At 40.1% G+C, this 21,238-nt stretch overlaps 1 protein-coding gene across 2 annotated transcripts in view; it reads left to right on the top strand.

Annotated features, from left to right (window-relative positions):
* Aldh1a7 (aldehyde dehydrogenase family 1, subfamily A7) overlaps window positions 1-21,238 on the top strand; it is a 59,256-nt gene that overhangs the window by 12,789 nt on the left and 25,229 nt on the right. For both annotated transcript variants that reach the window (XM_087593759.1, NM_017272.16), the window contains 7 exons: window positions 5,740-5,880; window positions 7,902-8,031; window positions 9,553-9,614; window positions 10,534-10,662; window positions 12,079-12,192; window positions 19,513-19,615; window positions 20,932-21,116. In XM_087593759.1, coding sequence (XP_087449885.1) covers window positions 5,740-5,880; window positions 7,902-8,031; window positions 9,553-9,614; window positions 10,534-10,662; window positions 12,079-12,192; window positions 19,513-19,615; window positions 20,932-21,116 — 864 coding nt within the window. The remainder of the gene's footprint in view (window positions 1-5,739; window positions 5,881-7,901; window positions 8,032-9,552; window positions 9,615-10,533; window positions 10,663-12,078; window positions 12,193-19,512; window positions 19,616-20,931; window positions 21,117-21,238) is intronic.

The following is a 21,238-nucleotide window of genomic DNA, read 5'->3' as shown; positions in this document are numbered from 1 at the left end:
AATGAGCTAATCAATAATTAGAAGGAAAAAACTAAATATCTATTAAAGTAAATGTTTTCAGATAGGTGTGAAAGAAAACTGGTCTGATTACTATTTGATGCCAGTTAATAAAAAGTCACATTATGGATGCTTTAATGTTGAAACCTTGAATACTTAGCCCCTAGGAGTCATCTTGCTTTGACAATGGGATTGATCTCACCAGGAAAACAAAATTTTCCACCTGGGTTAAGTAAAAACTTTGAGATTTTGCTGGGGCAGTCAGTGGGGTCTACTTTCTTCCTAAGGTGCTGAAGGGAAAGCTGGTGACCATCCCAGCACCTTGCCTGTGCTGTGCTTAGGGAACCCTCCTCGCTCCCAGAAGAGATCAAAGAGACAAATTCATATTCATACAGAGCCAAGCTGCAAGTCATGTCACAGTACCAGTCTGGTTGGTTGGATAAATGGTTCCTCAGAGGAAGTTGTTGGTGATAAGCAAGAGCTGGTTTCACCACCACGTTCCTGTATCTGGATCCATTTTGGAATTATTTAACAACTTGCATTTTTAGAATAGTTGATGTTGAAACAATCTGTGAGGGACCTAGTGAAGAGTGGCTACCATGGCTTAGTGAAAAGTCTTAACCTGGTAAAGGGCACAGTCACAAGAAATCTAATAAGCTGCACCAACTCATTAGGTCACAGGATAAAGGGTGGATTTGGAAATTCCATTCACTGCAGAATGGGGTGGCCAATGGCCATATCCTGTCTTTTACGGTATCACAAGGGTAGGGCAGGAGCCAGAGCAAATGCGTGTTAGAAAGTGAAGTGTGCTTGTGGGTGGGAAGGGCTTTCTTTTCACTTCAGTGGCTCCTTTAGGAACCACTGACTAACTCCAGGGTGTGAGCTAATCGATAATTGGAGGGGGAAAACTAAATGCAGACAGGTGTGAAAGATAACTGATCTGTTTACTATTTTCTCCATCTCTAAGTGAAATTAATATGGTGGTATACATTCCAGGAGAGAAGGAAGCATTCAGACCCTCTCTAACTAATTCAAGAGTCACTTGACTTCCCACTTTCTTTGAAGTACCTATATACATTCAGCCTACAGGCTCTGACTTCAAAACTGAAATATTTTGTTTTCCTTTACACCACATGATTTGATGGTAGCAAGTCAAAGTTAACCTATACACTGCTTTCTGTTTCATTCCAATGTATCTTTAAAGTGCTAGGCCCTGAACAAAAATCTGCAAATTATGCATGTTGAAGTTAAAAAGTACTACAATCAATAAAAAACATTTGAGACTAGTAGTTTAAATAATGCAAAAATGTCACAAAATGGGAAACAATTGTTTAAAGTATGATTATTTTTATATGTATCAATAAGAATAACTCATATGAGGTTATGTGTCACATCCAAAACATAAATTAACATATTTGTGTCTTTCCATGCTGTCAAACTCTATTGAATAGCAATAAATCCATAAGATTTAGCCATTTAAATTATAGCAATTTGGCATAAAAGCCACACACCTTAGCAGCCTGCAAGAGGGGAATGCCAATCATATCCAAGTATTAATTACTAACATTACATTTCACATTACATATCACACAACAAATGCCTTTGTGCTTCTGTATATGAATATATGAATTGCTAGTGAATACAAGTTAGAAAGCCATTAGTATAGTCCAAGAGGTTCGGAAGTGGTTTAGGAAGAATCTGTAATGAAATGGGACCATACCAGTGCCTGAGGGAACTTCTAGGGATTTGGCTGAGTCAGGAGTGAGAGAGAAACTGCAAAACTTGGCCAATTGGGTCCATAGCAAGAAAGGTCAGTTTGGATAGGTGATCATGTGCATGAGCTGGCAGTCCAGTAGAAGGCAGTGTCAACAGCAGGGACTCCGTTGAGTCAAATAGTCCTTGGTCCTTGACACACATCCGAGGTATCAGATGGTAGCTCATTTAGAGTCCACACCATTTCAGTCTTTTGTGTCCATCACTTTATGGGGTCCAAGCAAAGGAGTTCACTCTACCCTGGGCATCTGATACATTCTTGGGCATACTGTCTATGATTTGATTTTTTTCGTGTCCACTTGCCCACATAATTTTAATTCTCCCCAGTACACTTATAGGATGGTTCACATTCTATTCTCAGGAGTAAAGAATTCATCAGTCTGTGGTGGGTAGGTGGTAGACGGGGGAGTTTCTATGTCCACCTAGGGACTACAGTCATTCTCCCTGAAAATGAAGTCAAAGCTACTAATAAAAAGTACTCTTACAGACCAAGGCACAGGCTGAAAAACCACTGTTGTTCATAGTACGGAGCAACTCAATAGCAATGACTATTTAATAAAGCAGCCCTATTGATCATCCTTGCCCACATAATTGAATGTGTAAGTCAGATGTAGCATAAAATGTTGGTTCAAATTCTGCCACGTTTCTCTAGCATCAGCTCTCTGTCCCATCAGTTAAAAGAGGGCACATGATACCTAAGTACAATAGTAATTTGTGTCAAAGAGAAGTTGTCTTTCTTCTTGGGGCTTAGACAGCTCTAGATCACCATCTGCCATTGAGGTGGGTGTCTGGGAATTATTGAAGTAGACTGTTACTTAGAGCCAGATTTTGAGGAAGGTTTTGAAAGTAAACGGACATGCTACTAGAACATTCTCTATTCAAAGAGAATTTCATGAGCAAAGGTGGGAAAGGGTGGCTGAGAGAGAGAGCTGGAGAAATGTAAACAGGAACCTTGCACAAGATGAATCAGGCCAGAAAATGTCAGACCTTGAAAACCAAACAGAGAACTTTGCTCTTAGGACCAGGATGAAGCCACCAGTTACAAGTGCTCAAGGGAACCCGACAATTAACCCTGGTAGCCTCATAGAGATAGTGGCAAGGGAAGACAATGAGTTCACAATGTACAACAGAAAGGCCTAGTCAAGGATAGAAAAGCTGAAAGAATGTGCTAGAATGACCTCGGACGCCGCAGCCATTTTCACAGCTGTGAGTCTTGTGGGATCACAGTTACCTCCATCCTGTGAGCATTTGCATGTCTGCCACATAGAAGGGGTGAGACACAGACAGCTTTATGAGAGTTTAAAGATAAGAAAAAATGCCACAAACAAGTTGTGGCACAAGGGATCTCAGTTTAGGATAGAGTGGAGCATCTGCTGCCTCCACAGATGCTACACTGCTGAGTTCAACCCTGGTACGTGAACTAGGTTGCTGTTGACATAGATGGTGTCAAGAGGTCTATCTCAGATGTGTGCACACTAAGTGCACGGACTGTTTTGGCCACTCTTCTCAAAACAGTACCATTTACCAACTACTTACCTGTTGTGGTAAATAATAAAAATGAAAATAATTGCCACAAACCCTTGATAGCCAACATCAATGAGCCATATGGCATTAGCGGGGAATATTCATCTCAGGGGTGGCCGGTTCTAGTGTGGCCACACTATCCCCAGCTACTCTCTGACCCTGGCGATCTCTCCTCCCCCATTGCCAGCTGCCCCCTCCAGGCTGTCTCTCTGCCAGCCAGGAACTCTCTGGTCCCAGCAACCCTGTAAAATCAGGACTCTAGAGGTCCCAGTAGTACTTGGTCCTCCAAGGCTCTGTGACCTGCTCTGGTCTCAGGGAAGGCTGTCTTATCACAGCTCCCTGCCTGGGACTCTGCTTATACTGCCAGCAACCACCCACTGTGGTCATAGTCTCAGCTCCCAGCAGCCCATTAAAATCAAAACTCCAGATGCTTATAATTTAGCAATCAGACTTATAGCTTAATTCTCATTCTACAAAATGTCCACATAATAAACTCACAACCAATGATAATGATATAAACTGCCCCCCTAGGTATGATAAATTGACCTATAAAAATCCATCGCTTAAGAAATATTCATACTACACTTGATCTTAGCCTAAAGGCAGAGAAGCGATTTCATTCCTTCCTGTGGCCGTTTAAGGCCACACGGATCGGGGTTGTTCTTCTTTACCTCCATGTTGGTTCTTCTTTTTCTTCTCTCCCACCTTTGTCCCCACCCAATTTCTCACCGTCCAATCACAGGCCCTGCCCCATCCTGTGGCAGCCCTCACCTGCATAAAGAAGACAATCTATACTTATGAGCATTTGTGCTCAGCCTCAGAAGTAGTTATCAAAAGAATGCCTGTGGGTTATTTGTAAATACTACATACGTTTAGCACTCATGATTTCAGATTGTTTCTTCAGTGATTCAGGGAAATGTTCTTCTGGGATTCTAAGGGATGCTTGTGTTTATAATTTGATAGTTGAATGCTCAGTTTTATGTTCCTCCCTCACTGTAGTATCGTTAGCCAGGTGATCGACTGCCATAAGGTATATGTATGTTCAGATGCTTCGAAACTAAAAAGAAGAAATAAGAATCCATTTTCTAAAACTAAATATTTACTCTCCCTGCAAGATTAAATATCTTGTTTGAGGAAAGGGAGTCACGCCCAAACGACGAAGCCACAAGAATGGATTTATTTATACCAGTTTTTTTTTTAAAGCAAGATTTCTTATTTATTGTTTGGTCTTGTCTGGTTTGGTCTTAGGTTTTCAACAGGACAGGTTACTTGTCTCAAAGCCATTTTTCTTGACAGCTCTTAGAGAGACCACAAAGCTCAAGAGAGCTATTATTAAGCAAAGGCCAATAATACTGACAAAACACTGAGCAGAAGGCTCCTTGCATGGTTTGTGTCACACTAGTTTGAACTGTGTGGTTTTAGAAATGACCGTAACATTATTCCCAAGTGACATTCCAAAAAGATGAAGCCCACTTCTCCGGATCATCTTGATTTATGGGGTTCCATGAATCAGTGAGTTCCATAGACAAAAGTTATAGAATAGTTTTTCTATGCATGCTATTTGCCTTTGGTTTCCTGAAGGAAAAAAAGTACATGAAGCAGTAACGGAAGGAGCAGAGACGCCTCCAGCAGACATGCTGGAAGCAACTAGAAGTGGTCTGAGTAGAGATCTACCAAGGAACGAAGGGACTATGGAATAGCTTAGCAAGGAGGTGGCTCAGGAAACCTAAAGGAGAAATTAGGTGATCATAAAAGTACATGAGCAAAACCAAGGAAGCTAAGTGGTGTGAGTGGGACTTTATTATATTAAGCAGTATATAATGAATAAAGGAAAATGTCTTCTCTCCTTAACCGAGGTCTAGAATGACTAGAGTGGATCACTTTGTACAGAGCTGGGAAATCAGGTGCTTACCACACACACAGTGTTTAGATTTGAAGGTGAAACACTGAACACAAAGCTCACAGCTGTCACACAGGTAGTGTAACTGTTATGAAAGGTTGTGCAACATTGCAGACATGAAGCCCTAAGGGACAGATGTAGCACCAAGAGGCAGGGCATGTGGCTTACTACCAATATATTAGTATCTTTTTTTGCTTCAATGTCTCCATTTGTAAAAGAAGGAATGAATTCATCCTATTGCATTTTCTGAAACAAATGACCTAATGTGTGTAAATAAGCTGTAACATAATTTCAAATAAAAAGTGTCTTCTTACAACAAGATAAAGTGACAACTATTAAAACATACAATCTCTATTTTAAAAGTTTAACTATTTGATAGACAACTGGAACATATTCTAAATACTTCAGGAGAAACCATTTCAACATCTCACCCTGAGGTGCGGACATTTAGCTTCTGTTTGTGAGGACTGTGTCATATTTTATTAGGTTATGATGTTGTATTTGTTCATTTAGTATTTTGAATATTATTGATCTGTGATTTCCAGGCAGATGTTGACAAAGCTGTGAAGGCTGCAAGACAGGCTTTCCAGATTGGCTCCCCCTGGCGCACCATGGATGCTTCAGAGAGAGGACGCCTGCTGAACAAGCTGGCTGACTTAATGGAGAGAGATCGCCTGCTGCTGGCTGTGAGTATTAAAGAAAGTCAATGGGAAATATGGGAGAGCTCCCAAGGGCACTCACTGTTTCAACCAATAGTCAGTCAGGTTTAAAGACTGACTTCCTCCTGCTTTTCTCTAGAACTTCTGAGAGTCCACAATCCAGTTTTAAGATATTCATTAAACCTCTTGGATGCTCTCAGGGGTTATTTATTTTTATTTTAATAGTTAGATAAGTTATTATTAAATATGGATAGAACTGGTCTTTTCATCTTTTAATTTCAGTAAAGCCAATTGAAAAACAAAGTGGTACCCATGTTACAATTCAAAATAACTTGCTTTAGCTTTACAATCTTAAGTGACCATGAGAGTCAAACCTTCATTTTATTAAAAAAATATCAGCAACTTACCAATTATTAAGAATCATCTATTCTTCAATGATTATCCATTGCTTAAAACATGTAAAAGTAGAATCTATACCTCTGTAATAAATGCATACTAATTAAAGTATTCTATTGGCAGAAAACAGCATTTCCCAAAGCTTAAGGCTCTTTCTGTTTGTCTTCATTGTAGAGGGAAAGTGTTACTTCTTCTGTCAGCCACAGGGAGAGCAGAACAGGCATATAAAGAAAGTCACATTGATTTAATTTTGGGATAGTAGTGGCAGTATCAAACCTGTGCATCTTGCCATGTGACCACCCACTGAAATGTCTGATTTCTAAGCATCTTATAAAGTCTGCCCAAAATGTGTGTGGAAAAGAAGATACTGCTAGATAAGAAAATGTCCAACTTCACCATCCACCCCCCTTTTTTGAAAATAGGTTCTTTTCTCATACTTCATATCCTGATTATAGTTTCTCCTTCCTCTATTCCTACTACTTCCTGCTCTCCTGTGGATCCATCCCCCTTATGTCTCTCATTACAAAAGAACAGGCTTTTAAGAGATAACAACCAAATATCATAAAATATAATTAATAAGATGAGACAGGAAATATCATATTAAAGTTGATCACAGCAACTCAACAGGTGGGAACAAGTCTAATGGGTAGACACAAGAGACAGAGATCAACTTGTTCTCACAATAATCCCATGAAAATACTAAGCTAAAAGCTATAAAGTATGCCGAGCACCTAGTGCAGACCCATCAAGGCGCTGGGTTTGCTTCTTCAGTCTCTCTGGGTTTATATGCACTTTCCTTAGATGATTTAGAGGACCATGTTCTTCTGGTGTCCTCATTTCCTCTGACTCTTGCATTATTTCTTTTATACTGCTTGATTCCGAGTTCTTAGGGGAGGCATTGTTGAAATAACAATTTCCCAAACAGGTTAATGTTAGAAACTTGCTATGACAAATCCCTAATAAAAGACGGTAGTGTTGCAATTGTTTGAATACACATAAACATGTGTTACAATTGTGTGAACTGACCATTTATTTATTTATTTTTAAGGATTTATTCATATAGTATATATAAGTACACAAGAAGAGGGCATCTGATCTCTAACAGATCGTTGCAAGCTACCATGTGGTTGCTGGGAATTGAACTCAGGACCTTTGGAAGAGCAGTCGGGGCTCTTAGCCGCTGAGCCATCTCTCCAGCCTGAACCGACCATTTATATGATAAGAATGTGTTACTGATTGTGGCATCTTGAATAGTTGCAAACACCAAACTATTGCCACAGCGGATATCAAGAATAATCTAGTTGGAACTCCAATAGAACCGAGATACTAAGAGTCATTTTCACAGCTCACTGCTTAAGTGACCAGTTCTTAGACACTGCTTTACTGGGACACATTTAGAACCTGACAGAAAAGGGACCAGATTGGAAGATTATTAGAATCTTATCATCTCTCCCAACAGTATCTTGTTGTGTGACCACAAATAAGTCATTTGATTGTTCCTCAAGTCGTTTGATTAAAAAAGCACTAGATTTAAGATTTCTTATATTTCTAAAGTTCTCTAGTACCTAAGTGCTAAAAAACATTCACTGTATATTCTTGATAAAATTTTTATTGTTAAACGTTTAGTTTAGACTTTGACCTTTTTTTTTCAGACAATGGAATCAATGAATGCTGGAAAAATCTTTACTCATGCATACCTTTTGGATACAGAGGTCAGCATAAAAGCCTTAAAGTACTTTGCAGGCTGGGCAGACAAGATTCATGGCCAAACAATTCCAAGTGGTGAGTATATGTTGGGAACTGGCAGCATGACGGTAGAGGAGAGGCTAGTGTGTTGAGCTGGGTACTTTCAAATTGTCCCTGGTAGAGGCATTGATCAATTAGGTAAATTATTACTTTCCTCTTCATTTTGATCCAACACATGCTCTGATTCTGGAAGTTCTGTTAAGAGTCAAAATGTTCATAGTTCAGATAGTATTAAAATAAAAACATTATCATAGGTTCAACTACTAATTTGAGGGAGATGTTTCAGGGTTGAAACTTTTCAAAGATGGCTGCTGAAATTATTTATTTGGCTTCATTCACATTAAGACATTTGTATCTATTCTATAATATTATTACCTAAGTCTTTCCTTGCCGAGGAAGAGTAAACTGTGTCTATCTGTGACTGTTCAAGCCTGATGCACTTAGACCATTGTAATTCAACAACCCAATTATTTACACCAATGTGTTCCAAAAGCTTCAGATGAATATGAGGCTATTATTACTAGCTGAATTAACAATCTTTTCATGGAAATGCCATGTATTTCTTATTAAGGTAGACAAGTAGTAGCACATGCATGACAAATATTCCATGTGAAGAAAGAACCAGTTTGGGATGTAGTAAAGGTAGTTTCATATCTGAATTTTAATGACTTTCGGGACTCAAGTAATCCACTTCTAGTTCTGTTCCTGATGGGCACTGCCAGTCTATGTGGAGGATTCAGTATGGAAGGTGGTCACCAAGAAGTTAGAAGATCAGGATGAGACCACGGAGGTACCATGAAGGGACTCTTTTGAGGCTCTACTTCCATTCTTAGGAAACATAGAAGAAACTGTTTAAAGTGTATGTGGTTTCTGACATGAAAAGTACTTGCTGTGGTAGCAGTAAGCTCCTGTGGAAGTCAGAACAAAACACAGAACAACAGAATTTCTAAGGTAAGAGTATCAGAGTAAGGCACAGGACTTGGGCAAATCCAAATGGAAAAGAACTATGTTTCGCTTGACATATTTTTGTCTTGTTGTTTTTGTTTCATTTTTTTCCCCATAGATTAAAAGCCATTGCATTTGTGTTCAGTAGGCAAAAGACACAAAACCAAGAATTCTCAATCAACAGAAAGACTGTTTACGTTTTCACCATTTTAAATTATTTTTCTTTTAAAATTTCATGCTCCTGGGAGACTTGAGAGGTTGGAAACATTTGCATGTTGCTGAGCCCTTACCTAGGATATCACTCCTATCTCATTTCTGGACCTCTTTGTGCATGAGGATGATACTGAAGGCAGCCATCTTGGTATTACAGGAATATTCAGATCTTTTCCCATCTTGCTACTTAGGTTCATGGACCTCAGTCTTTAGATTCAAATTTCTCTTTGAGGGCTCCATTGTTTATGTTATTAGTCTTGTGTATAGGGTCTTTTGTTTCCCCTTTGCTGCTGAGTGTGGGGGCTCCTTATATATCAACCTCATATCTATACTGACATGCCTGCACAACACATTTGCCTATAATGAGTGGTGTGTGTGTGTGTGTGCTTTGTTTTTTAGATGGAGATGTTTTCACTTATACAAGACGTGAACCTATTGGGGTGTGTGGCCAAATCATTCCTGTAAGTTTTCCTTCCTGACTCCCAATGAGGGAAAGAAAGGTCTAATTCCATTGATCTGGTGATGAAGCCCATTCCCATACAGTGAAGCTCAGGCGATGGTTATGTGTGAAGTACACGAAAGTCACTGTCGTTCCCTAAACCACTTCACTCTCTTTTAATTTAGCCTTTTAAATCATGTCAGCTATATCCAGCCAGTGTCCTATAGCTTCATACATCTTAGCCAGGCATGTACTATGCCCCAGATCTAAATTTCTTTATTAAATATCAGGACATCAATCTAAAGTAGAAAGGACTATTTTTACCATTCATGGGTGGTGCATGAATTAAATAAAGAAGGAGCCGTGTGTCTGAATTTTGACAAGCAGCCAGTGGTTTGCAGGATCCAGACTCAAGACCTCACCCTTTGCATATGACACCTCTTTGATTCAATATTGTCTGTCCTATGCTGAGCCTAGGCTTCTAATTTCAAGAGCACGATCAACATGTTTAAAGCCCTGGAACCATTCTCCAGCACACATATACACAAAATCTACTGGATATGAATTTTTCTAGATTGTATATTGCATAAAATGCACTAAATGTGTTCTAGGGAGAAATAGCAAGAGGATTTCACACATGTAAAACACAAGTAGCTTACAATATGCTTAACTATATGTGAAACAATTCAGTATTTTTTTTTTGTATTTATTGAGAATTCAAGGGCTGGACTAAATTCAGCAATTCTTCCCTGTTCGGTTCTCCTCTTTGGATAGTTTTAAGCTTTTATCATCTACTAGTTTCTTTTATGAAGTTATATAAAACAAACTAGATAATTACACACATCTGAAGTATTATTCAACTTTTCTCAGGGGGGCAAGCATTATTAACAAAGGTGGTTTTGAGTGATGCAAAGAATCCATTGTTCAATTTTGATTTTCAGTGGAATGGTCCGTTGATTTTATTCATTTGGAAGATAGGCGCTGCCCTTAGCTGTGGGAACACTGTGATTGTGAAGCCAGCAGAGCAAACTCCTCTCACAGCTCTTTACATGGCATCTTTAATAAAAGAGGTGAGTTTCGTGAGTCTAAACATGTAGTCAAATTCTGGGTCCCAGTTTACCTTACGGGTGTCGTTCACATGTCCTGTGAGCTTTGCTGTTCACCCGTGACTCCTGCTCTGTCATTCAGATAAATGCAGCAGAACTTAGGGCTGGAATGTTTGTCAGTCAGCATGAAGGTCTCTCCAAAGAAATCAGAGTCTTATACCCAGTCACCTCGTCAGCTGTGACTTAGGTTGCTTAAATCTCATGAATTCAATTAAGTTCACAAGGAATTACAACCTTATATTTTTTTTACAATATACCATATTATAGCAATGAAAATTAATTGTGAAAACTTTTCTTTTTTTAAATTTTTTATTAGATATATTTCTTTACTTACATTTCAAATGTTATTCCCTTTCCCACTTTCCTGTCCTTAAGCTCCCATTCCCTCCCCTCCCCTCCCCCATACAGGTATTCCCCCTTACTGCCCCCATATTTCCCTGCACTGGGGGGGTCCAACCTTGGCAGGACCAAGGGCTTCTCCTTCCACTGGTGTCCCAACAAGGCTATCCTCTGCCACATATGCAGTTGGAGCCCTGGGTCAGTCCATGTATAGTCTTTATTTTAATTTCTGAAATGTTGAGCCATATCGTTGCCTCCAGGTTATAATTGAATTCTTTGCTTCTGTAAACCACTTAAAGTTTACATTTGTTTTAATATCTCTAAGGTCTGAAAGTTACTCTGACAATATTTTTCTAGATTTGTTAGTGGAGACAATAGGTTCCATCTTTCAGTATAGATAATTTAATATACATTCCTATGTCCTTCCAATTGAATTCCTTTTATAAAATTTGGCATGGTCAATCGAGTGATGTTCAGTTGTCATAATGTTGTTGCCAACGTAACAAATCAAAGAAGAACGGACATCAGTTGAGAAATTGTCTTTATCTGAGTGGCCTGTAGCCATGTTTATGGAGGAATTTTGCTTGCTTCTTGATGTAGCAAGACACAGCTCACCATGAACAATGCTATCCCTAGGCAGGTGGGCCTGGGCTGTATGAGAGAAGTTGCTGAGCCAGTCAGAGAAAATAAGGCAGTGCGTAGCATTCCTCTATGGTTTGTGCTTTAGTTCCTGGATCCAGGTTCCTGCCTAGGCTTTCCATGCTCGTTTTGGTCAATGTTTTATCATAGCAAACATGGCATAACTAATACAAGTTATGACAGACTTTTCTTTAAAACATAGTGTACCTCAGGATCATGACCTTTGGAGGTATGGTCATATGGATGAGAAATCCAAAACATGAAGAAACAACAAATACACCTAGATCAGTTTTCTTGATAGAAGAACTCCCAAGGTGAACATATGAAACAACACAATGTCTCCCTTAAGTTTTTTGAGAGTTAAATTCTTGAACTGTTTATTGCTTGTTTCTTAACTTGTAGGCAGGGTTTCCTCCTGGTGTGGTGAACGTTGTCCCTGGTTATGGATCAACTGCAGGGGCAGCCATCTCTTCTCACATGGACATAGACAAGGTGTCTTTCACAGGATCAACAGAGGTAGGGCAATTTTTGGAACGTCTCATGTCTAACAAGTAGACCCATGCTCTTGGCAGCATTTCTCGCCCAACATATTCTTTAAAAAAGTTGCTTAATGATTTGTTCCTTATTCTAGACTCCAAATATGCTTATGAAATGCAAGTGGATAAATTTTGGATAAAAGAAAATACTTGTTACTAATTTGGAATGAGTATAGTAAACAAGTTTTTCATGTAATCACTACCATCTCTTAGGAGAAATAGCCTCTGAGGATGTCAGCTATTAATAAACTATGTGATAGAAAATACAAATTGGGCCACAGTGATTCGTATGAATTACTATCTCTGGATTAATAAAATTAAATGGTACAGTTTCATCCTTAGCTTCCTGTCTGAGACTCTGTGTACTGAGCATACTCTGAGAGGGAGACAAATCTGCTTCTTTCCACATTCCTGCTGTTAGAGCCTCAGTTCTCAGTGTATCTGTCTCCACTGTGGAAAGATACAAAGTTGAAAATCAGGAACCAGCAACAAACATAACAAGCCATAACAAAACTCAGCAAAGGGAGAGAGAGAGAGGACTAGAGGAAGAGCTGTGATATATTCCGGGGTTACATGCGTTTCTGTTACAAACAAAATAATATGTAGATATTATGCAGTTTCAAGCAAAGCCATGTTTTAACGTATAATTCTTGGGATTGCATGAGTTTCTCTTAAGAACAAAAGCATAGGTAGATATTATGCTGTTTCAAGTAAAGCTTTGCTAGGTTGTAATATTATTAACTGTTCAACCGAAAAGATATTGTGTGAGTCATGGGCATGGGATGAAAAGGGGACATGGATAGACCTGATTAAACCACTATCACAAGAAACAGGTTGGAGAAGGGAAAGGATGCTTAAACATTTCTATTCAAGGGATCAAAAGAAGAAAAGCTCATTCAAACTTGGAACTTTTTAAGTAATAATGTTGGTTTTAATTCCTTTAAAATTGAGAAGAAAAAACATTCTAAATAGTGAACTGAGGATGACTTAATTTCCTTATAATTGCCTTTAACCACATCAGCATTATTTTAAAACTGCACAGAGAATTGATTTAAGAAGACATCGACTTTTTCTGTCGTCTCCATCTGCGTCCCGCAGAAAGGAGCGACACCACGACGTTTTTCAAAGCAGTTTATTCAGGAACCTTTCTTTCTGCATGCAAATAGCATCTCTCTTTTCTTTTCTTCTCTCTCTCTCTCCCAGCCCCTGTGCACACTCCCTTATATCCTCCCTCAACTCTACCTCTTCAGTCCAGACTGTGTAATCTCAGTTCATTGGTCCACGTCACATGGCCTGATCTTGCGTCATGGTGCTTCTGTGCAGCTTTCACAATGGATGTGGATAGTTTCAGGTGTGTGAGGAAGTCAGGTGCTAGTCTTGAGACTTAGCTGCAGTCCCGGGTGCCATCTTGGGACTGCCGCCACACCCGCTCCCCACATCTCCCCCTTCTTTATGTTTTTGGCAGAGAGAATGCCTGTCTTTGGTTGTCCCCTACAGCAATGCCCCTTACCCATCATCGGGAGACAATCAGCTTAGGTTTGATCCCTGTCTTAGGTTGGTGACATGCCCAGGGAGTCTTACCCGTCATTGACTACTTCTCTAGCATGCCAAGCCACACTTGAGGAGACTGTCCCATCTCCACTGCTGCAAATGCCTGTATCATTAAGGCTTGAGTTCTGTGCTGACGAAACTGTATACGGTACATGCACCAAAAGGCCAGGACGCTAATAAGAATCAGGCATAGGGTAAGTCCAGCAAGTCCAGCCCATTCTATCAGCCATGAGGCAATGGCGGCAATCTAATCGGTCAGTCCTCCAACTAATGACATGCTCTGTGTCGGCTTGAATCATCCTTTGTGGTGTGCTGCTACGGTTCTGGTCCACTGCCTTACCGCCTGTGAGTCTGGAAGCTTCAGCTGTTAGGAACCAGAGGCTGGTTAGCTTTGAGGCTGAGGAGTGCTCTTCGTGCTGCAGCAGACTTTGAGATCCGGTAGCTCCGGCCGACACCTTTAAACTTCCCCTTTCCCACCACTTCCACAGTGACCGTCCACTCGAGTAGAGTTGATATGGACGATGGATTGTCTCAATTCCTGAACTAGTTCATCAAAGTGTTGAGACCAAATTCCTGTAAGATACTGAGATATATTACGGGATATCTGAGCAGCACAGCTGACATTCACAAATGGTATGGAGGTGACACACAGTCCTGAATATTTCCACTCACAACCCAATTGCATTAACTCCATCAAGATGTTCATGGGCGTTGAGATGTCCTTGGGGGTAGGGGTAGTAAAAATGAAACAAATGCTGTGGCTGATGTATCTTGACTGGCCCCAGCTGAAAGTCCTTGAGACCAGGAATCCAAGTAGGCACACTCTGTAAAATACAACTCTCAAGACAAAAGTTTAGAATCGAGATATCTTTTTGTTTGATTCTCCTGAATAAATTTTTCAGGCGGTCTACCTCTATCAAATCTGATCAGTATGACTCTGTGAGGTTTCCAGAGCCTAATCACACTTTTTAAAAGCACAAAGACAAAATCTTTCTCCCAAAATATTGTGTTCCTTAGTCTGAAACCAGAAAACCTTGTATCTTGTACTCTCTCCCAGAGTAATAATATAACCATAAAACTCAAAGTCATACCATCATAATATCCGCTTGTTCCTGGAGCAAATTGACCCTTTTATACAGCAGCAAAATTCCCGCTTTCAACTGACTATTAATATTACCCTGAACATCTAAAGCTTCTGCAACACCTGCGGATAAATTACTTACAGCTGCCGCAATCTGTACTACGGAGGTAAGGGATGTGGCCACAGCAATGGCTGCGGCGGCAGAAACTGCTATAGCAGTAACAATGACTGCAGTAATGCCAAAAACTCTCCAGACTTCTGGGTGTAAGCTACGTCCCTCTGCCCCACCCAGAGCATACGGAGGCAGATGAGGTGGCCCCGGAGCCAATGGTTCTACCTTTAGTTTCACTTTCTCTAAGCTGTCGGTGATGCTTTCCAGATTGTCTTTAGACATTTCCCCCTCGGTAGAATTTCCTTCGGTCTCTGATTTTTGAGAACGTTCCTCCCTAACCTGATTTAGTGCCTCATTTCCCTTTTGGAGCTCCGCGCCATACCTTTCCTCATCCCCTATGCAATTTTTCACTAATTTCCATACTGGCATCACTCCTTTTGGTAAAACCCCCTGCTCCTTGGCAAACCTCAAATCTTTCCCTAATTTCTTCCAACTGGGCATTGAAAGATGTCCTGTCACCGGAAACCACGAAGCAACCTGGTCCACTGCTTTTAAAAAATTCTCTACCATTTCTTTCTTTAGCCCGATTCCATTTGCTTTTAACAAATCCTTGAGGGCTTGGCGAACTGTCTGAGCTGATGTTGAGTTCCCCATTGTGCTTGGTGTGACTTGTCCCAAAACCAGGAACCTTATAGTCTCAATCTCAGAGCTTTGCAACTTGTCCCAAAACCTGGGAACTTTATTGTGTCAATCCGAGAACTTAACCCTCGTCCCACTTACCTGGGAACTTACCAGCTATCTTCCCTGGCTGCAATGAGTTCTGAACGAGCTTAGGAAGAGTTCCCCATATGGGCCACCACTTGTCACTTCCAACCCCGACCAGCAGGAAAGGAGCGATACCAGGACATTCTTCTCAAGGCAGTTTATTCAGGAACCTTTTAGCATGCAAGCAGCAACAAACTCTCTCCAACCCCTGAGCACACTCCCTTATAACCTCCCTCAACTCTGCCTCAACCATCCAGTCTGTATAACCTCCATTCATAGGTCCACGTCATGGCCTGAACTATCGTCATGGTGCACCTGCGAAGCTCTCACGATGGGGCATGGCTTACTTTCAGGTGCTAGTCCTAAGACTCAGCAGCAGTCCCGGGCACCATCTTGGGATTGCCTCTACACCTGCTCCCCACATTTTTCATCTTTGAAAATGTGTTTGAGTTTCTCTGTGTATTTGTTTTTCATACGCAGGAGAAAAATAGTGTATCATGCAAATCTCTGACTGAGAAAGGCCAAAAACAACCACACGTTCATGACTTTCTCTGAAAAAAAAAAAAAAACTACAGAAAGAGCTCTATGATATGCTAATAACATTAGCAGTTGTGATTCAGCAGGAGAGGCTGATACCACAGTAGATAGAACAGGCAGTCTAGAAGAAGCCTGGAACTCCATACCATGTGTAAAGGGGATGCAAGAGGCATTTGAGCCCAGACCATAGGTGCACTTCTCCAGTTTGTCTCTGCTAGAGGCCAATGGGCCTTGAGCATAGTGGCATGTTTATCGTATGACTGTCTTTTTTCTCTTTTTAAAAATTGCTTGTTTTATTTATATTTCAAATGTTATCCCTCTTCCCAGTTTCCCCTCCATAAACCCCCTATCCCTTCTCACTCCCCCTGCCTCTATGAGGATGCTCCCCCACCTACCCACAAACTCCTGCCTCAGTGCCCTAGCATTCCCCTCTCCTGGGTCACTGAGCCTCCACAGGGCCAAGGGTCTCCCCTCTCAGTGATGCCAGATAAAGCCATCCTCTACTACTTATGCAACTGGAGCCATGGGTCCCCTATGTGTACTTTTTGGTTGGTGGTTTAGTTGTGAGACTATCTTAACTAATCCTCAATTGTGTGCCATTTTGTCATTCCCATAATGCTATTCCTACATCTGTTTACCTACTGAAAAACAACAACAACAAGATTAGAACCCTAGGCAACTTCTAGGTTCAAATGGAGGGATATATCTCAGAAAACTGAATAACCGTTCTCAACATGAGGTTCTGGATTTGAAAAGTACGGGAACTGTAATACCTACTTTCCACAGTTTCACACAGTATAGGCAGGAGCACTCAGACGGCCCATTGTGTGTTTGTGAAACATCTCTAGTCTCTGCTTCCTCCTCCCACTCTTTCACTTTTTCACATTAATATAGGAGGTGTGTCACTGTGCTCTCTCCCCTCCTGATTAGTCCTTTGTCTTTCACATCCCAGTGGGTTTTGGTGTGTATAAGCCCCTCTACCCTGACTTCTTGCTCCCCCCTGTTTCTAACGAGTTTCAGCTTTAGTTCTCTTATTATCTGTAGTTTTTAGAAACATTTCCAAACATTAGCTAGCTATGACAGCCTAAGTATTACAGTAAACTTATATTCAAAAAATAAGTGAGAAAAAGAGATACTGGAATTCGTTCTACAGAAAATATAAATTTCTTAATTTTCTTAAATCAAAATGGTAATAAGAAATATGTTTTAATAGTCGGACACAATGGAATTCAGAACAAGTCTGAGCAGTTGAGAAATGGAAGCAAAGGATGCTAAATTTAAGACCAGATTAAGATGCTAAGGAGATGTTCTTGGAAAAGAAAAGAGCAAAAGAAGAAAAAGAAAGGGAAGCCTGTAGGAAGGAAGGACTGGGGAAAGAGAGAATGGGAGGAAGAAACGGGAAAAATAACTGAGTATAAGTTTAAATTTCAGGCAGGGTTTTCCTAAGCATGTCCACTATTTCTGTATTTTGCTCACTGTTTATTGTTCTATTGATCCAATTTCAGAGTTAAATTTGTTCATGAATTTTTTTTATTACTTTCATTGTTTTACAGTCCCATCCACCCTCTCCCAGTTCCTCATCCCATTCCTTCTTTCCCATCTCCAAGAGGATGTCCCCTGCCAAGCCTCCCCAATTCCTGGGGCCTCAGGTCCCTTGAGGGTTGGGTGAGGCTTCTCTCACTGAGGCCAGACCAGGCAGTCCTCTGCTGCATATGTGTCCTGGGCCTCTGACCAGCTAGTGCATGCTGACTGGTTGGTGGCTCAGTGTCTGAGAGATCTCAGGGAACCAGATTAGGTGAGACTGCTGGTCTTCCTTAGGGATCACCCTTCTCCTTAGCTTCTTCTAGTCTTTCCCTAATTCAACCATAGGGGTGTCTCCCTTCAGTCCAATGGTTGGGTGTCAGTATCTGTGGCTGTCTCATTCAGCTGCTTGTGTAGTCTCTTGAAGGACAGCCATTCTAGGCTCCTGTCTGTAAGTATACCATCGCATCAGGAATAGTGTCAGGCCTTGGAGCCTCCTCTAAGATAGATCCCAAGTTAGGCCGGTCATTGGACCTCCATTTCCTCAGTCTCTTCTCCCCTTTTGCCCCTGAAGTTCTTTTAGACTGAACATCTTAGCAAATTACTTCTCTGTTGCCTAATACACAATAGCAGTCCAGTCTCCATATCGACTTAAATATTATCTTATTGTCCTGATAAAATAGAAACCTTTCATTACATTCCAGTATATGGAGTAGGAAAAGAAAGCCAGACAATTAAAAAAAATGTTACCTATAAAAAGAACATAAAGCCTATTGTGCTCTCAATAGATATAAAATGAAGAATCAATAATAATTAAACCAGGATTCAGAAGTCAAGACCAAAAGTGGTCATAGGGAATACTCTAGACAGGAAAGGATATAAAAATAAAATAAAATAAAATAAGTCAAAATAAATGTATTTTCTTGAAAGAAACAATTAGAATTGAAGAAGAAATGAGAATCGTGGGATTCCAGAGCTCAGAGCCAGACTGGGATTTCTCTGTCTCTCTGTCTCTCTCTCTGTGTCTCTCTCTCTGTCTCTCTCCCCACATCTTCTGTGAAAAGCACCGTGTGTTTGAGAAGGAAGTGTAGGAGGTAGGTAGAGGGAGGTAGAGGTGTGAGAAAGGAGGGAGGGTTAGCTGTGAGCCTACTCTTGTAAATAGACAAATAGGCACAGATATACATGACACCGTTTGAGGCTGACTCAGGTTCCTCTCCATGTGCTTCTTCAAAAGACCTAGGAAAAAAATTATGTCCAGCTAGAGTCATCAGAATAGGACTTAAGAAGGATCTGTGCCAGGAGCTGATCCCAAATAAAGGACCAACATGGAGTTAGTCCAGACTGGAAAGAATGCTGGTTTGGCTGGACAGAGTACTCTGAAGGTCACTAGAGTGATAACATGTCAATACCCTGAAGTGTTGCTGAGTATTCCTGATCAAATACAGAAAGGAAATTCTGATGAAAATGAACATTATGTCCAAATATGAAGTCAGCTCTCACAGTTGAGATGTCTGATCTCGGGCCCATGAGCATTTGCTGATTTATGTTGTGTTTGCAGACTTGATGATGGAAGCCTTTACACCTGAAGATGCCAGATCTTGAACAACACCATTTAATGATTCTTCCAAATGAAATTGTATGGTAGCAGAAATGTCCTATAAATTGAAAGTATTAAATGAATCTATCTACACGAGAACATGCTAAGCCTCCTTCTTGGCAATGTTTGGTTTCAGGTTGGCAAATTAATCAAAGAAGCTGCAGGGAAAAGCAATCTGAAGAGGGTCACCCTGGAGCTTGGGGGAAAGAGCCCTTGCATTGTGTTTGCAGATGCTGACTGTGAGTACAAGTCCTTTGTTAACATCTCACCTTCTTCCCCCTGATGCCTGACATTGTCACAGTTACCTAGAGTCATGCAAGCGATTTTTCTTCAAGGTGAAAGGAATTAACTAGAGTCTGTGGTGACTCTGGAAAGCTTTTAAATTGTTCCATAATGTAGATAAATTAAGCATAGATATGATTTTGTCCTGGATTGGAATAGATTTCTACTTCCCAGTATCATTCCGAGGTAGCATAAATGAACTTCATCTAGGATCTTTGATGTGTTTTTGATAATTCCTTATCACAGAATTTGCTATCCATGGAATTTCTTGATGTCACTATTATGATATTTAGTGGAGAAATTACAACCAACTGCTTGGTTAACAAGATTTATAGTTTTTCACTCTGTAATCTTTTTCCACTACACATTCAACATCTACTCATAGCCCACAGATTCACACCAAATTTCTACAAGCATGAGCTGAATATTCTTCATTTATGTTATTGACACATACTTTAAAAATGCCACTTCTTTTTGTTTAGAATCCACAATATTTCGTTATAAAAATATAGGCATATTGTACCATTTAAACTAAGTGAAGAATTTGTATGTTTTTCTGATTTAGGCTAGAGTTAGGTTTTGGAAATTTTTTTTGTAGAATAAGGATAGGATGAACTATGCTAATGTAGCAAGTTTTATTTGTTTGCATGTCATTTTCAGAAAAATAGCACTTTATTTTTTTTAAAGATTTATTTATTTATTATATATAGGAACACTGTAGCTGTCTTCAGACACACCAGAAGAGGGCATTCGATCTCATTACAGGTGGTTGTGAGCCATCATGTGGTTGCTGGGATTTGAATTCAGGGCCTGTGGAAGAGCATTCAGTGCTCTTAACCACAGAGCCATCTCTCCAGCCCCAAAATAGCACTTTCTATTGACCAAAATATTCAATAATATTGTGAAATTATTAAACATAATAGGTATTACAGATTTCTATTGTCAGCTAGTTAAAACCTGACACCTAAAAGAAATACAACTGCCTGAAGAAAAAAAGTGGAATCAATATGGAATTATTTGCAATGGTATTTGATCTTATCAAATCTACATTCTTCAGAAGTCAGAGTGGATTTCAGATTTCCTTTGTTGTTATTATTTCTACGGTAAATAAAGGTTAATTTATTACCTGACTTCTAAATGGTGGTATATATTGAATATGTTGAATCAAATGATTTCTCATTTTTCTCTATTACCATATTGCATCTGAGAAATATAATTGTGTGTGTATTCTTTAGAAAACATTTCTTCTCTCGTGTGAATGTTTCCTTTGCAGTGGATAGTGCTGTTGAGTTTGCACACCAAGGAGTATTCTTCCACCAGGGTCAGATTTGTGTCGCAGCATCCAGACTTTTTGTTGAGGAGTCCATTTACGATGAATTTGTTAGGAGGAGTGTGGAGCGGGCTAAGAAATACGTTCTAGGAAATCCTCTGGACTCAGGAATAAGTCAAGGTCCTCAGGTGAGTAAACATTGGAAGGACAGCATTTCAGAAGGAAAACTAATCTTTTGAAGCCTAATTTGATGGAGTCGGCATAACTTCTTATTTCTGCTCATCGCTTGCTGATATTATCTTCATGTGGT

The sequence above is a fragment of the Rattus norvegicus genome, chromosome 1 (genome assembly GCF_021556685.1).
Source record: "Rattus norvegicus strain SHRSP/BbbUtx chromosome 1, alternate assembly SHRSP_T2T, whole genome shotgun sequence".
In the NCBI taxonomy this organism is placed as follows: domain Eukaryota; kingdom Metazoa; phylum Chordata; class Mammalia; order Rodentia; family Muridae; genus Rattus; species Rattus norvegicus.
The sequence above is the reverse complement of the archived record's forward strand: the minus strand, read 5'-3'. Positions and strand labels throughout refer to the sequence as shown.